This window comes from Amblyomma mixtum, chromosome 3, assembly GCF_055824585.1.
Source record: "Amblyomma mixtum isolate Tamu chromosome 3, ASM5582458v1, whole genome shotgun sequence".
NCBI classification, from domain to species: Eukaryota; Metazoa; Arthropoda; class Arachnida; order Ixodida; family Ixodidae; genus Amblyomma; species Amblyomma mixtum.
This window is the reverse complement of record NC_143014.1, coordinates 114663458-114680856: the sequence shown is the minus strand read 5'-3', so window position 1 is coordinate 114680856 and position 17399 is coordinate 114663458. Positions and strand designations below refer to the sequence as shown.

The 17399-nt window shown below is 42.7% G+C and overlaps 2 protein-coding genes across 3 annotated transcripts in view; one reads left to right on the top strand and one right to left on the bottom strand.

The window, feature by feature from the left end:
* Positions 1-13672, bottom strand: part of LysRS (Lysyl-tRNA synthetase) — a 39583-nt gene extending 25911 nt beyond the window's left edge. Inside the window, exons 1-3 of one of the 2 annotated variants that reach the window (XM_089580761.1) lie at positions 13594-13672; positions 3380-3513; positions 267-417 (exon numbers count right to left, since the gene is read on the bottom strand). In XM_089580761.1, coding sequence (XP_089436887.1) covers positions 267-417; positions 3380-3507 — 279 coding nt within the window. In that variant the 5' untranslated portion in view covers positions 3508-3513; positions 13594-13672. The remainder of the gene's footprint in view (positions 1-266; positions 418-3379; positions 3514-13593) is intronic. The other variant, XM_089580762.1, reaches the window with a different exon arrangement.
* A 182-nt stretch (positions 13673-13854) lies between these two features.
* Positions 13855-16576, top strand: AIMP1 (aaRS-interacting multifunctional protein 1). The gene is made up of 2 exons (XM_089580760.1): positions 13855-14771; positions 15299-16576. The coding sequence occupies exons 1-2, from the start codon at positions 13968-13970 to the stop codon at positions 15419-15421; spliced, it is 927 nt and encodes a 308-aa protein (XP_089436886.1). The 5' UTR covers positions 13855-13967; the 3' UTR covers positions 15422-16576.
* Positions 16577-17399: the final 823 nt, after the last annotated feature.

The window sequence follows — 17399 nt, the reverse complement described above, 5'->3', positions numbered from 1 at the left end:
TATGAGCATGGCATCCAGCAGCGCCTGTATGAAGCTTCACATGAGTCATTACAAAACAATGGTCAATACTCACATGCGAGGAGAGGCAAAGGTGACTGGTAGTTTTGGTATGGAGGTGACATTCAATTTTGAATATTTAAAAGAAAGGTATTACATGTTACATACACGTTACATATTGCACGTTACATACTTTGCAAGTTTCGAGGAAACTGGCTCAGCTAATTTTGAACAGTTCAAACCTCCAGTACATAGCTTCAAGCACTCACGTTCGGATCCATGGTCTCCTCATCTTTGGCATCGGCCGGTGCAGCATTGTTGGCAGTCGAAGCAGCAGCAGCTGCAGCAGCCTTCAAGGCCTCAGCCCTCTCAGCTTTCTCCTTGGCTTTCTGCTCTGCCTTTTGCCTACGTTTCTGCTCACTGCACACACAAAAAAAAGGTCATCATGTATTAACCATCAGGCATCCAGGCATTAAGCAAGAGAGCAAGACGTCATACAAAAAATCAGATAAAACGTGTAAAATATGTGCTCTGCATGCCTGCAGAACATTTGCTCCAGAAGGATCGTGCCAACAACCACCAGGTGAGAGCCACTGTGCTAAGGTCAGCAATAGACGACTAGACAGTGTACTGTAACTAGGACTCCTAGCTATCCATAACTGTGTGAAAAATTGTGAAATTCCGCATTTTTTCGAGAAACTTTGCAAAAAATAACTGCAGTGTTATGTGTGGCTAATAACAGCAGAGATAAAGTGATAGGAATCTGATTAATATAATCATTTTAATTCTTGTAAAATTTACAATTTCTACCGACGCCATGGCACATCTGCTCTCTCCATTTGCTCGAACAAGCGAGCAAATCAAGGGTGGCAGCTGTGTTGGACATGCTTGAACCCTTCACTGAAAACATGAATTGAAGTGGCAAAGACATCTTTAATTTCAAACAACACCCAGTGTCCATTCTGATGGCTTCCTCTTGTTGCAGTATCTGACCCTCCGGGAACAAAAGTGAGAGGCAGCAGAGTGCCAAACATGTGGTGTTGCCTCCTGCTTGTCGGTGCAGTCACCAAAGCAGGTGCGGAATGGTGCACCACTGTTTCATCAGAGATATCATTCCATCACTATAGGGGCATTGTGTCAAACAAGAACCAATCTTCAAGTGAAGAATACCAAGCACTACCTGATGCTGAAAGAGTGATCAAGGCTTCCGTATGGAAGCCGAAACGTCTTCGTTTTCATATTAAACAACAACCTTTTGGTCGGCGTTCCTTCTATTGACTTCATGAATCTTCTTCCCGACCAGACGAGCTTTCGTCGAACGTTAGATTTCATGTTGAATTATAACAGCCACCTTCAATATTAATGGGAGTGCAGATCAGTAGCAGAAAAGACAAGTTTCAGAAATAAACTTTCATTTGTATTTTATGTGTGTAAGGTTTCCTACAAAATTATGACAGCTCTTTTAAAGAGGCTCTGGAAGAGACTCCCAATAAAGTTTCAGTATGCCTGGGATGATGAAGGATGCTGCTTTATGAATATCCTCAAGCAAGAATATTTTTTAATGTGTTCGGTAGAAGCTGAGTTATCTGTGTTCAAAATTCGAATTTCAGCATCCGCGTGCCTTCCCCTCTCCCCTCGTCACTTTCTGCACGTTGAAAGGTTGTCGCTCCTCCGCCGCCTCCACCGCCGACGCGCAGGATTTCCCCCAAGGGTGGAGCTTCCTGGCCCACTGGAGTGACCTGGCTGACTGGCCACAGCCATGGTAGCTGCCTGACAAAGAATCTAACCAATAGCCATCTCTCAACTGGTGTATGCAGGAGTGTGAGACGGAGGAGGGCGCAAGCATAAAAAGTCACCAGAAAGGCCTCGCTGGCTTCCATGTGTGATTGTAGGTTCTCTGCTACGTGTAGAAGCATACTATCTGGCTCAGGTGTTCATGACAACACAATGCAGTGATTAAGCGTGTTTATTTGCTCTCCTCAGAAGGTGTTTCAGAGCCCCTTTAACATGACCTCATAGAATCTGGAACTTTCCAATGCAAAAAGTTATGGCTCTAACAGAAACATAAAAAAATTAAGAGACTAGAACTGAAATCACTGAGAAAAATGCAAATGCCACAAGGACTAGCGACTTCAAAAACATCACAAGAGATACCCTAATAGCAGCACTGTCTTGCTGCTGTTCATGACAATAAGAATTGTTTTAGTAACATGCACACTAATCATGCTTTTTTTTTTTTTTCAGGTGAAGGTACCTACACACAACGAAATACTGTATTGTTCTAATAAGCCATAACAACACAGAAAATTAATTACGCCATGGCCATTCTGTTGTACTACATAAATAGCCTGCAAGAATAAGTGATATAAGACAAAACAGCACTGTAATATGCACAGCCTCCGGACCTCATTCTGACGTGATGAGCTAGCAACAAAAAGATGAACATATAAGCAATACGAAAATGATAAAAAAAAAGGCCCCAACATTCACATTCCTTCGCTAATAAAACATGCTAGAGAGAAATAAACCAACAATTACAAGCCAGTATTTAACCACCAAGCAAAAACGCACAAAGCAGCATGCCTCTCAAAGGAGGCCCTCCAATCAATTCGTCAATCTACTGTCATAATGTCACTGTCAGCAACCTTGCAACTGCTGGCATGGTGTCATAGGTGGCTGGCAGGTGCAAGGTGTGATGTCATGACAATAAGTTGACACCGCTGGTTGGACGGCCTCCTCCGAGGGACATCTGCCACTTTGTTTTTGAGTTACATCAGACTATAAAATCCGGAAGTCACATTTATGAATTCCAGTCACGAATGTTTGTTGCAACCCAACAAGCTTCACTGCAACATGTAGCATTCATGCAAGTCATAGTGGGAACATAACAGTGAAATCTTTTTAATATGCCCACATTCAGCCGAAAACAGAGCTTTTATAATGGTAACTAACAGGTTTATACTCGGTGCATCATACAGACTGGCACCAGGAGCATATAAGACAAGGCGCTGCACTTTACTTCACAGGAGAGATTTTTAGTTTCTCACTACTTCGCATTGAAGGCACCACTAAGCTCCCATAGCTCAGAAACGATTAGAAACCCACAAAGCAAACACATCAGTAAGTTTCTATAACTTATACACCTCCTTTTCCAGACTGTGCCATTATAATAAAGAAGGACAAATAGTGACCACAAATAAAAATTGAAAGAACAAAACAAAAATCTGAAATGAGATGAAATGAGTGAACTTTTTGATAGGATGAATGAATGCTGACAACATGCTGCTTCCTGCTTTCTACTGTGGACAATGAAGCGCACAAGTAGCACTCCCTTCTTGACATCTTCTAGTGCCCTCAAAAAAATGTTAACGCAGTGACCAACCTCGCACGAGCAGAAGCCACCAATGTCCTTGGTTTACATATGTGACCTGTGCTAGCAGAAGGGACCACTGGCAGCACCAGGGAACTGTGCCGTCGCAGTGCCTGGCAAAGAGTTCTCAAGGCCATCATCGTCCCCTGGAGGCATGCCAGAACAGAATGAACGGCTGGCTACAACTACACCTCTACAGCACAGGAATGATGCGCCTAACTTAATACGTGAAAACAGAACAGAAGACTGATCATGCACACATTAAGAAGAGCCAAGGTCATAAATATGAACACATGGTGTTCCCTGCAGTAACTTTGAAGGGACATTGAGGACAACGTCATCAAATAATTTTTTTCAGTAAAAATTGATTCTCTGCCTCTTTCTGGGCATGTTAGCATTTGTCCGGCAGCAAAAGATGCATTTATAGCTGAGAAAATTGAATTTCAACATCATCTTGCCACTCTATTCAAACTCTCGATATCTACCCCGAGATGGACTGGTTGCCATCGTTTTAAAGTGAATGGCGTTGTAGTACATAGCCTCAGGGATTCGAGCCAAAATTCGGTGTTGTCGCATGGTTTACGTGCAAAATCAGCCAGGTGATGACGATATCTATATTTCATTTTTCGGTCTTTTTTTAGCTTATAATAGCTCTGTTTTCGGTGAGAGTAGTCTCTTTGTCGTTTGAATACCATAGACTACCGATACAAGCAAACTTCAATTCGTCCTCAGTGTGCCTTTAAACCCCCTGCACAGGCTATGAGGCAGCCCTGACCACATACCTCCGTGCCATGAGAGGTGACAGCTCACTCATGAATATTCTTTTCGACCCACCACTCCCGCGCAATCACACCCAGTCACACCAACAGTGGCTTGCTCTCATGTACTCTCATGCTCACAGCAACTCAGTCACAAGCACGTGGGCTCATTCACACGCACAGACACTCACGTCCACTCACAAAGGCCTGAGATTGTCCAGGTAAATTTAAAATTTTTCGCGTGGCCGCTCTGAAAGATCCCCTATAATCTGACGTCAGAGACAGTGGCAACAGTGATAGCTGAGTCCAAGCAATAGCAATTGTTGGCTTTTAGCGAGAAGTAGTTAAGGCTATATGCGCTTAACCTCCTTCTACTTGCCTCTCGGCACTTTGCATTGCATGTTCAAAAATCAACAAGCAGCCAGCACTCTCAGTCACATTGGTTATACAACAGAAACAGACTGAATTTAAGCTCACATACAACACCTACAGTTGAGGGGCTCATGTCCGCTCACACTCCCACAAGCTCATGCTCTAACGGACCACCAGTTGTCAGTTTTGCTCATGTCCATTTTTAACTGCAGCTAAAATATGCTCAACTTGCATTTTCTTCCTTTGTCTCTTAATATTGCATCTAGCATTCTCATTTTCACCGCAGGTCTGTTCCAGACTCCTTTGCAGTCTTTTTGTCAATACATTTACCTGGGAACTAAATATTATCCTCATCAAGCTTATCTCATTAATCCTCTTGAGTCTGTCCAAAATCGCGTGGCCAGGTTTATTCACGCATCCTGTGCTTTTGACATTAGCGTTTCTGCCTTGAAAACGGCATCCGGTTTACCGTCCTTATCACTCCGTCGTCGCACTTCCAGCTTATCTTTATCTCATAAAATCTTCAATAGCCCCATGCGCACCACTCCTTATATTCTTCCTCCCCCAGCACGCATATCACTCCGCACCAGTCATCATTTTCATGTGGCCCGTCCACTCTTGCACACTGTCCCCTTCGCCAATTCCTTCTTTCCCCAAACAGCTGCAGACTGGAATGGCCTTCCAAGCCATCACCTGCTCATCCACATTCAATGAAAATTTAACAAATTATGTACAGTTGTAAGAACGTTTTCTTTATTAGTTACCACCCCTTATGTAATACGCCAGGCATGGGGCCTTTAAGGAAATAAAATGAAAGTTATCGGTTATCTTACTTGGCTGCTGGACTTGCAGAATGTTCATGTTCATAATATCAACTTGCAGCAGCCTTATGCACAGATGCATGGTATGCTAACTATGGCACATACTGGTATTTGGTTTTAAGGCACAGTAGCTTGGCAACTACAGTACCAATTCTCAAAGCATCAAAATAGATTTCGGTTGTTTTGTGACGCTGGTGAAGCAATAAGGTGAGCAAACAATGCCGTTTATAACGTCAATTTTCCAGAATTTGCTTGATATTGAAAATATTGTTTTATGCAGCATTCCATGGATGACAACAGGCAGCTAAAACAAAAACATGCAGGATACACCAGGGAACCATGCCAGGGTTGCATATTCCTCACTATGCCTTCCACAGCCAATAAAAAAATTGCTGTTTTCTCTGTGCTGATATTTAAATGAAAAGTAAAACGAGTGGATGACAGAGCCACCTCGAGCAGTTTCTGCAGGAACAGAAGCTGGAAAGACAGCCCCATCATTAGCAGTTTTGTAAAAGCAAATGCCGTGGATGAGAGTTTCATTTAAAGCACTTAAACAGGCACTCAAACAATTTTTAAAGGAATGCTGGTTAAGCTTTTGGTGATTTCTTAATGTCATGTAGGTACAGATGCAAAAGAAACGATGAAAATCAGTGCACACAAATGGAAGCTATTTATTCATAGTTTATGGGAGTTTAACGTCCCAAAGCAACTCCGGTTATAAGGGACGCTGAAGCTATTTATTCAAGACAATTGAAAATACAATCAAATGTGCTCCCCTTAACATGGCTTTTGCAAGGCCCAGCTTTTATTTCACCGATCCCAATGACGCGATTGTGCAGAGCAAATACACTAACTACACACAAAGAGAGAGTTTGCTTTCTATAGCTGCTGGCTTACTGCGAAGTAGCTTTTACGCAAAATTAATGACATCGTTTACTTGGCTGAAGTGAGCTATCCCACAATGCTTCGCCATCCCGGAGATAGCATTGTGTTGATTTATTCAACTCACAACATGAGATTATATGAACAGTCAATGCCCTCCGAGTGCATCGAAAGTGTAATTTCTAATCAGACTTGGAACAAACCAGAATATACAGATGCTGACTGCAATATCCTGGCATATGTATTTCAAAGAATATGCAAACGTCGGAGTAAAGGGATAGACCGAGCTTATAATGGCATCCTTCAAATTACTTGCTTTATCGCTTTTTTTTTTTTTTTGCAGCACACAAACTCATTCTGTTGACTCAGTGTAAAAGATTAGGCATACTCCTTTTAATTGAGGAAATTCACAGTACAATTAGCCTTTCCTCAATCATCAGGTGCCTGCACATTGATGTAAGGCTCATCGTATCTGTAGCTGAAAACCACGGCTGAGTGGTAACATCGTCATTGCTGGGGCCTTGCGTTTTGTTTGCTGGTTGCATAAAGTAGGACGTAGTTTTGATATGAGCACAATTATTGTGATCTTCAATCTTTTAATTAGTTCAAGAAGCCTTCAGTTTATATTAGAGGCTGTTTTTAGAAATAAATAAGTACAGCACTGTGTAAGTTCACTGCGCGAAAATCGTGACAGCCATCCTGTATATTCGGAGTATTTTTTGGTTAACTGAACGGAATAAATACAGAGTGTCAAGATATAAGCGTGATAAAAACACTTGTAGAAAATAGTCTTGCCATATGTTGAAACTGCACACACTAAGACAACTGTTAAATTCCTAACCCACAAATGTACACAGAAATTATGAACAAATGTCTGAATATTTCTCAAAAAGGTAAGGCATGGTATGCGGGGCTTAACATCCCAAAGCTGCACATGAGCTATAAGGGGCGCTGGAGGGTTCTGGGTTAAATCTGACCCCGTGGGGCTCTTTAATGTGCACCGACATCGCTCAGTATAAGCACTGCATGACCTTGGACTCCGCAGTCAAACGAATTACACACTAAGCTACCGTGGCAGATTATTTCTCAGCACCTGTGACACAGCACCTTCATCTGACAGCACTGCAACACTTCCTTTTGAATACAGTGTTCCGACACTAATGGGGTCTCTAAAGAACGACCAAGATTAAAAAATGCAGGTTTAGTGGTGGTTCTTGAACACAACAAAAGCTTGGTTCAGGAAACACAGTTCCAGAACAGCACAGGAACCAGCAGTGATTCATCCCTTGCCCTGCTGAAATTCTACTTAATATCCACTGCTATTTCTTTAGAAGGACAGCACCATGTTAAAAAGACATTTGTACCGGATCAGCTGTCACATCTGTTTCATGTGATATCTTTTTGTCCGTGACAGACAGGCGCATTCAAGCCAACCTTTCTGACCTTCCTGTTGAAAAAGTATTCAGATATGTAAATGATTATTTAATTATTTTAAACAGATCTGATGGAAAAGAACCTGTTATGTAAACAAGGAAATACTAAGTATTCTTTAGAACACGGTGCCAGGTTAAAATTCATTTGAAAATTACCTACAGATGGCCATACCAAGTTCTTAGACATTGAATTGGAATTCACCAACCATAATATCGACTGGATGTACCATCCATAAACCAAAAAAGCATTTATTATCCTTTTTGACAGCATGCACTCCAAGATTTAATGTTAAGCAAAGGATCATGTCTTCTTGTTTGCACGGAGCCCTAACATATTCCTGCATGCACTGGATGGACGCCAGCATTCAGGAGCAATTCAGGCGCCTACAAGATACAAGATTCCGCCTCCTATGGGACATCAGCCGTCTGTGAAAGCTTTAAAAAAAAAATTGAAGTTTCAATTCATCAGCGCAGTGAGCAGGAAAACCAAGAAAACAAAAGCAAGACACCTGCCTAGGTCACACTGCACTTCTGCAGGCTTTGACATTAAAGTTGTTTTCTTGGCCCCAAGCAAACTAAAAAATCCAACACTACGAAAAAAAACCAAGCAGACTGCATAAAGAAACATGAAACCCAGTTCACTGAATGCAAGGTAAACATAGGGTACAAGATTCATATAAGCTGCAGTCTTCACTACTATGGGCAGACAGGATGTTCCATCAACGAGAGGGGCAGAGGGCATAGACTATCCATGCAGAACAAACTGGGAAGCAACCTTGCTGACCATTGCAAAGCATGCGAGACAAAGTGAAAGAAAAGAGGCAATCTGAAGACAGAGCACAGAATCCATAAAAGGGGATAAACGTTAACCAGAGCACAAAGTCACTGAGGCATATTTTATTCAAAAGGCCTGGGCAGAAGTGCGTGAGCACACCTTCCATCAGTTTACATGACAGCAAGTTTGAATTTCTGGATGGTTACCTGTAAGGATGTTCAAAGTCGAGACACCAAATTTAAGTTGTGTTCTCTCTTCAGAATGATGAGAACAGAATCGAAACTTTTCTTTTTTTAAAATTTAACACAAGAGGTGAAAAAGGAAGGCGCTGAAAAAGCTGTTTGAACACAGCTTGGCATCGTTCCATCCCCCCCCCCCCCCCAGGGTCAATGGTAACAGCTTGCATATTTCGAATTATGACATAAATAAGTAACAGTAAGATTCGTGCCCAGAGAATCAAATTACATGTGAAAAGCACTAATTCACACAATACATATTTGTCGCTGTGTGTACATAATAATTTTCACATACGTATGTAAGCATGTCTGCAATATAAAAATGCATATCTAAAATGAAAACACTCATAAATAAAATTAAACCTTATTCGCACTGATTAGATATCTTTCAAAAAGATATGTATGAAATAAGAATAGCTCTGAAATTCCACTGTTTTTAAGCGTTACACATCCACAGCTTCCGAGTGAAAACAACTGGGTTAAGAGCGCCTGGTAATGCGTGCATGATTCACTGCTAACCGTAGCACGTACGTGAAAAAAGACTGAGCCAGGGTACCTGATGACGATAATGTAAATGTTGCATGTGCTAAGTTCGCGTGATTTAAGAATGCGTCAAGTTTTCCTGGCATTGCACGCTTGTAGCATCTGATTAACTTGTAGCTACATGTATCAGTAGCTTTTAATACTTTGTTTTTGAGGAAAAGCACTTGAGTGTGTTCCAAGTAGGAAACACTTTCAATTGCTAGTATTGCTTTCTTTTTGTAATAGAACTAAGCTATGTAGATTCTTTGAGGTTGTGTTTTCTTATATCCGTGAGCAATAATCAAGCTGCAAAATGATTAAAGAATTATAAAGAAGTCTTTTTACACCAGTTGTAAATAAGCGACAACAACTATCTTTAAAATACCTGTAGCCTTTTGTACTTTTGCACAAAGAATCTTGATATGTTCATTCCCAGTCTTGTCATCTAAAAAGGTCACTTCAAGCATTTTCTCGTTTTTATCAAAGGACATACTAAATTTCCCTTATCAAACAGTGTTTATCATCATGACACAAGTCCCTCAAGCTCAGAAATGGACACCTTTTGTTTTTGCTTTGCTGATTACCAGACTTTCTTTGCAACCGTTCCTGGAGCGCATAGCAAATGGAACTTGCTTCAAAATGCATACTCTCAGGAAATATACACCGTATAGTCATCGGTGTAGACTCTGGGTTGCTAGCACAATATCATTTACATGGTACAAAAACATCATGGGACCAAGAACACTGCTTTGCAATACTCAGTTTTAATCAGTAAAGGGTTTGATTTATGCCTGTTAATTGCTAAAAACTGTGCTCATGAGTGAAGGTACAATTTGAGGATTCCACATCTTTCTATAGTTTTCTTAGCAACAGGTCATGGCTAACTCGATCGAAAACTTTGCTGTCATCTAGGTACACCCAAAGCATCATTAGTTTTTCTTCTTGAAGTTATTGTGTAAAATGTCTTTTTGTATTTATTTATTTATACACTTATTTATACAAAATACCTACAGCGCCCCCACTGGGGCATTGTTGTAGGGGGGAAACATCAAAAAAACAACAGATAAAATACAGTAAGTGAGGCAAATGATGCAATATACTGAGAAAACCCATGGACTATAGGAGTAAAACCAAAAATGAAAAGAATGTTGCAGAAACAAAAACAAGCCCGCGTCTGTCGCGGGTGTGCAAAATGCCATTCGAAATACAGCACTGTTTTAGCAAACACAAAACTAGAACACAATGTACCAGGATAAGAGCTATTGCTACACTGATACTAACAGTCATGTTAACTTAATACAGTCATAATAACAGGTGGTTTTGCAAAGCAATGCAAAAAGATGTGGGAGGGGAAGCAGCAATTTGTGCAGGCAGACTGTTCCACTCATGTATTGTTCGTGAGGCAGTTTCTGCAGAACAATTTCTACAGCTTTCTTTTCTTACAGCTGTGTTAATGGTTGTTCTTTAGATGCCTCAGATTCATCGTTTCTTAACACTGCAATTGAACTGTGTCTCTTTCTGAATCTTTTCTGGTCTTTCCTCCCTTTTTGTTTTAAGTTTTTGTTTCCGAGGCACCTGTTTTTGCTTTTCCACATGTCCACATCTTGACTGTGCGTTTTCATTCAATGCGCACGCTCACTGACTCACTGCGGCTGCTCGGTATCTATATGATCTCTGTGGCGACTTCTACCGAAACAAAACTGAATGTTAATGCTAGTTCAGTCTTGTTCTGCGTTGTCCTTATGTCTTTTCTGCACTTAGTCGAAAAGAAGATTCTTGAACACTGCATGCCGAACACAATGGCTGACATCTTTGCAACCTGTGCATTGCTTGAATAGACTGTGCTTAGTTAATTGGGAGTATGCACTCCAGCCACAGTGGCCACGATTTTGGCCCCCCACAGAGCATGGTTAAAGGTGTCGCATATACGTTTGACTTATTTCCACCTGCTCCAGCCTGCGCCACTCAAGATGCGTGCCGTTTTCAATAGTGGAACCCATCATGCCACGCTGATACCCCCTTTATTGGGAGCACAAATAGCCCTGAATTAATTGAACACTGCAAAAGAGGTGCATGCAGGGTTAAATTTTTGAGAGGTGGCATGACGTCTAGAGGTGGGCTGACCCTAAATGGCATGTGCCACAGGCCAATAAAAGCACGAAACGATTAGAAATCAGCTGCACTGTGCTACGCAAACACATTAGTGCTCTCAAAGTTGTCTCCGAGAGCAATATGGCAAAATGTAATTGGGAAGTGAACGGAATGAACATAGCTTTATGCAACATTTCAAAAGGGACCACAAGCACATTTCTGAAATCCACGCCTTGGCCTTTCTTTGCAATGAATAAAACTAAGTTTGCCAAAGCTGTGTGAAATAACTTTTTTGTTTTTTTTTCCCCGAGGGATGGAAAAGTGGAAAAAAAAAAAGAGCAGACATGGGCTGCAGGGCATGTAAATGATCCACTGAACAACTATTGAACATGTGAACAGGTGAGAAAATGAAAAAAAGTTAAAAAGTGCACTTTATTCACTATCATGATTCAGTGCTAAAATAATTCATGGTGGAGTCATTCTACCACGATTACCTTTCGGTTGGTAAGGAATGGCAAAACGATAAAACGACAAACTGCATCAGAATGTGGCTACATGTGGTGAAAACCTGAAAACTGGATTTTTTAACAAGCTGCTATTTCCTCACAACCACACATCTATGCCTGAAAATGAGCTTCCTCAAGAAATGTAAGCCTTTTTGTCTCGGTACCATTACAGCATTTTATTTCTCATTTCTGAACAGAAATCAGCTGCTAAATGCCAAGCGTGGTGATGATAGAGCAAGTGTGACTAGATCAGAATACTCTCCTGCATTGCAATTTGTGCAGACAGCACTTGAACCTTTTTTATAATCTTTTAACGATTTTTCTACAGCTTGCCCCATCACCCTGTCACATACTGAACTGCAGAGTCACCTGCTTAGTGAGTGCAGCTGACAGCAGCTCGAATGTGAGCCTTCGAAGCTCAAAGGTTTCAAGCCAGTAATAAAGCTTCCGCGCCTCATCAAGTGTCTTCTGGCACTCTGGTGCAAGTGGCTCGATATAGCTTTTTCTAAAAGGTACACTGATCGGATTGTCTGCGTATGTCAGTTCCCTTCTTTTATTAGGTGCAATCAACGTTTGACAGCATACGCCCTGGATCGCACAACTTCACTAGACTGCCTTCTGGAGTGGCTGCTTCTATCATGTTTCAGTGTCACTCCACACGCGCCTTCTTTGGCTCACCATGGCTGTGAGTCCACAACAAAGTATCCACCATCGATACCACACACCAGCAAGTGGCAGTCTCTGGGAAGCCAAGGCACCAGGCAATAGAGCATATACTTGAACAACAACCCACGATAAAGTCTTATGTGTCAAACTTCGGGCATACCTGGATATAAATAACATGCACAATCTTGTTCTGGGTATCTCCCCAATGTTTCAGAAATTTTAACTCGGTTTTTTCCAACATTCAAAATTTCCGGAAATTTTAATTTCCACTTACACCCATTCGGAACCGGTGCCAACATGGCACTGCTGATCTAACCCCGCACCTCCCGTATACGAGGCGGTTGCTCAAATCACTGTGTCATCACTGCGATCAACGGCAGTGTTTCCCTGTCCACCAATTCCTCTCGCGTTCAAACAGCTGGATGTTAAGACATTGATAGGGCGCTGTCACGTTAACGGTTGAACTAGACGTCGTAGCTAACTTGGATTTTTTTATTCTATTACTCAGTAAAAAATGAGAGCTGTCTAATTAGCAGGCCATATGGATTCTTATCTGCACTCCTCTGCACCACACGACGAAAAGCGAAGGGTGCACCTGCAACACTGGAATATGCCTTGCATCAGAACAAGCCCTCCAATAGACAAAGTGAACAATCAGTGTAAAATTTGGCACACTCCTTTAGGTTGAAGGAGGGCTGCTAACCAACAACCGCCAGAATTTTACAAGCAAGGATCAACAGCCGAAAGATTGTTTTTCTCCGGTGCGCTCCGCCAAGATGTTTAAAGGCGCGCGTGTGGAATTATAGCGCGCGCACACACACACACACAAAACAGACACCAGCCATTTCCAGACAAAACAGCACGTAGTAAGGCAAGAGTAAAAAACCTAAAGAAGCCTTTCGAACAATGCAGAGAATGGTAAATCAAATAACGGGATAAAACTACCTAACGCTGCGGCAACATCAGCACTTCTACAGCGGCAAGACGGAGCGTGGCGGTCAGGGCATGCACGTGGACACGTATCACCGTTAAGGGCGTAAACAGCCGTCTCACTACCGATATTCAAAAACAGCAAGAATCAGAAACTATCATTTCATGCAAGTGTAAATGAAGAGCTGTCTATTAGCCAAACAAGAACTTGAAATCCACTAAGAAACCACTCACTTTTTGCTCAACTTCTCACCGGCGTCTGCCATTTTTGGGCTGATGATCAATGACCATGTCGATGCACAGAAAGGCAAACTGTAAGCATATTAGCTTGCACCGCGAGTTGTATTTATGTGCTAAACTTATATAACTCAATAAGATCGTTTAACAAAAATAAATAATGCAAAATAATATGAAATTCGCCCGATTATTGTGAAAAAGTATTTGCTTTCACTGCCGGCTGTGGCTGGCTATGTCTGGCCGCTGGCCAAACCAAGGTCCAAACCGCCGGCAACGTGGGAAGGACGTGGTTTGAGCGGTTTGGGGCGCTTGTGAGAACGAGGGCGTTTGCACGTTTATTCGTGAATCGTTAATTCCTCAAGTGTGTTAACATGGTTGTCGATAACGCTTTAGCTCGGGTTATGAGCAGGGCCAAGCAGGCGGACGAATTGATTAGTATGCTTACCGCCCAATTACAATCCTTGCGTGCTGCTAGAACAGAGCAGTATGTTCAAGCAGAATGCACACGCTTACGGAGCGAGAACGAGGTGCTGCGCCGCGAGGTTGAAGCTTGGAAAAATCGCCTCGAAGCTGCCGAAGCTCGCAACGGTGCTGTGCCGGTTTCCACGCAGCCGGCCAGGTCTCAGCAGCCTGCTCATCCGGCCGACAGTAGGCCAACAGCGCGAGTTCCGTCCAACCCTGGCGACACTGGAGCTGGCGACCAGCTCAGAAAGCGCGCTGGGCCCCCTGCAGATGCAAAGGCACCTCCGGTAAAAAAGGCGGACGCTAAGAAAAAGGTAGAAGACGGCGATGACTCTAAGCCGGTGGATGTGAGCCGACTTGATCTGCGTGTCGGGCGAATCGTGAGTGCAGTGAAGCACCCTGACGCCGACTCGCTGTACGTCGAGCAGGTGGACGTAGGCGAGGAGAAACATCGCACGGTCGTCTCGGGCCTAGTAAAGTTTGTGCCGCTAGAAAAGATGCAAAACCGAATGGCTGTGCTCATGTGCAACCTGAAGCCAGCCAAAATGCGCGGCGTTACGTCAGAAGCCATGGTTATGTGTGCGAGCACTCCAGAGAAAGTTGAAATACTGGCTCCACCGCCAAATGCATTACCAGGGGACCGGGTTGTCTGTGACGGATATCCGGGCCAGCCAGACGCACAGCTGAACCCCAAGAAGAAAATTTTCGAGCAGGTAATGCACCGATCGGTGTTCTGTACGAGTGACGCTTTTTACTACACCCTTTCATATGGCGCTAGCAGCGATTAAAAGAAGCTGGCTGCCGTGATTGTGTCAAACCAGAAAGCGATTTTCCTGAAACAATAACTGGCAATTACATTGTATGATTACATCACGTGCGTAGCATTAGTTAATGTACAGAAACTGCTAGCATAAATTGCCCCTCCGTTCATGCTACGGTGCGGCAAAGCTGTCACAAATTTTTCAGGGTGTTTTTGAAGGGCTCATCTTTGCTTTGTTGTTGTTTAAAAGAATCGCACGTTGCTTAGTACACAAATGTATGGAAGTGTGTTGTAAGGTACGATTTATAATGTAGTTGAGGGTTTTAATGGGGTTTTTCATTTGTCTCAGTAATGTGCTCTACAATTTTAGGTGTAGCTTTAGAGGTTTTTTTTCTTTCATCCAGCCATTGCTGATATGTGCTGTAGCTAACCTTTCGCTCACATTGTGTCATCTAAAATGGACATCTATGTTCTCTGCAGGTGGCTCCGGACCTGAAGACGGACAATGAGAAAAGAGCAACATACAAGGGCCAGCCATGGCTTATTGCTGGCCGTCAGGGCTATGTAACAGCGGAGACGCTATGCAGTGCCCAAATCAAATAGTGTGCTGGTTGCAGGAACCGAGAGCTGCAGTGTGGTGCTGCTCATGTATTCAGAATGGAAATGAGACAGAACAGCAGCCTCTTCCACGGTTGAAAGGGAAAGGCGAAACTGACACAACTTTCAGCTCTAAATAGCTTCATGCCATACACTGCCCAAATAGTGTCAAAATTGAGTAGTAATTATGTGCTACTAATATAATATGTATGGAAGAAATTGCAGTGTACTTAGTCTATGAGCATATGAGACACGTGCACTTTAATAGTTCATGCAGAGAATTTGCTACTGAAAACCAGACTTGTAATTGTCTTGAATAAACTTCCCCAAATATGCCTATTTAGTGATCTGCTGGCAAGACAGTATGATTGCATATGCACTTTTTTTTCACAAATGCTGCTTTGAAATGCAGCTGACTGTCAGGATGGTGATGCTGTTTATGGCAGGAAAAGTACTGTACAGAAACATTACAAGGAAGCATTTGGCAGACTTCAGCTGCAGCACCTAGAAGTGCAGTTTGAGGATGAGCAGTGTCATGAAAAGTTAAGCTAATTGGTGAAATATGCTTTGGAATTGCACAGATCAAGAAAAATGCATGTAGACAAAGAAGGACAGTACATATGTTTTGCCTTTCTCTGTCTTCTGCTTGGTGACATTTTATGCTGAGTACGAATGCATGTTATCTAAAATTTCCCCCTCAGCAGCGAGCAGCTTGACAGAATTAAAAATAAAATGCCTTTATATTACTAAATTGCTGCAGCACTTGCATCATAACTTGTGCAAAAACTTGGAACAGAGCAATAGGCAAAAAGTGATGATGTGGCTACATGTATGTCACATCTTCATTCTCATGACCTGTTGTATCACACTTGCAACTTGTGTGGAATGCTTATGACAAGAGTTGCAGTGTTCGGCTCGTGTATTGATGCAGCATATCCTTTGCATAAGTTTCGCTTTGCTCACACGTATGAATGTTCTGGCTAATGACTCCTCTGTGTAAGTTTTGTTACGAAAACTCGGCTGCGCAAATTCTGTACTCGTGCACTGCAACTGCTTGCTAACTTGCAGTGGTACCCAATTTAAACCCACCCAGTGCTTGGGGTATTGTTACCGGAATATAGTGTGGTTTGACCAGAGTCAATAAAATGGCACTTTGCACAAGCTGCTTGTGGGTAAAACCCTGCAGACAATTCAGAAAGAACGAAAAAAGTTGGCAGTGGCTTAGCTCTGCTATGCCAGGATATACGTAGCGTGAGCAGCGACGTCACGTGGCTCTGCGCCGGCGGCGAGGCGCGCCAGCTGTGCGCAGCGACGTCACTCGCGCATGCGCAATATGGTCGACGGAGGAAGCATGCGAAACGGTGAGACTGTGGCCAATGTAGCTCGCGCTACAAAAACGGGAACCCAAATGAATGGATATGCAGGGCATCAGCTTGTAAAGGGATGAGGTACTGCACCGACGTTTGTCCTGCTGTTGCTGAAGCCACACTTACTTTAGCTTCTCTTTAGAAATTGAGTGCAGCACAATACAAAATCTAATAAAATCACATTATGCTGTTTACAAGTGTGGAACTATTCAAGCATATCATACTTGTGCCATGGCACATTTTATAAGTACCCTTGATAAGAGTCCATTGGCCAAGGTCTGAAATACCTGGAGCAATTCTTGCATTCTGGTATCTGCAAGCTTGTCTGATAAAATTGTCTTCACAGGATGAAAGAACGTGATGAAGGGAACACCTACAACACAGGCATTACCAACTTGTCTTGGTTAATTCGAACTGCGAATTTAAAAAAAAAAATACAGAGCGCACGTCAAGAAATCTTGCTTGTATGCTGTTTCGCTGCGCTAGCAGTACGTCCTCTTTCAGTGAAAAAGCCAAATTCTGTGTGTGTGAAGCCTCCACCTCCCAATGCTCCTAGCAGATTGCAGCGGATTGAGGCACCTTCCGGGCCATAAGGTACCTTCTCTGGACCAGCCCCC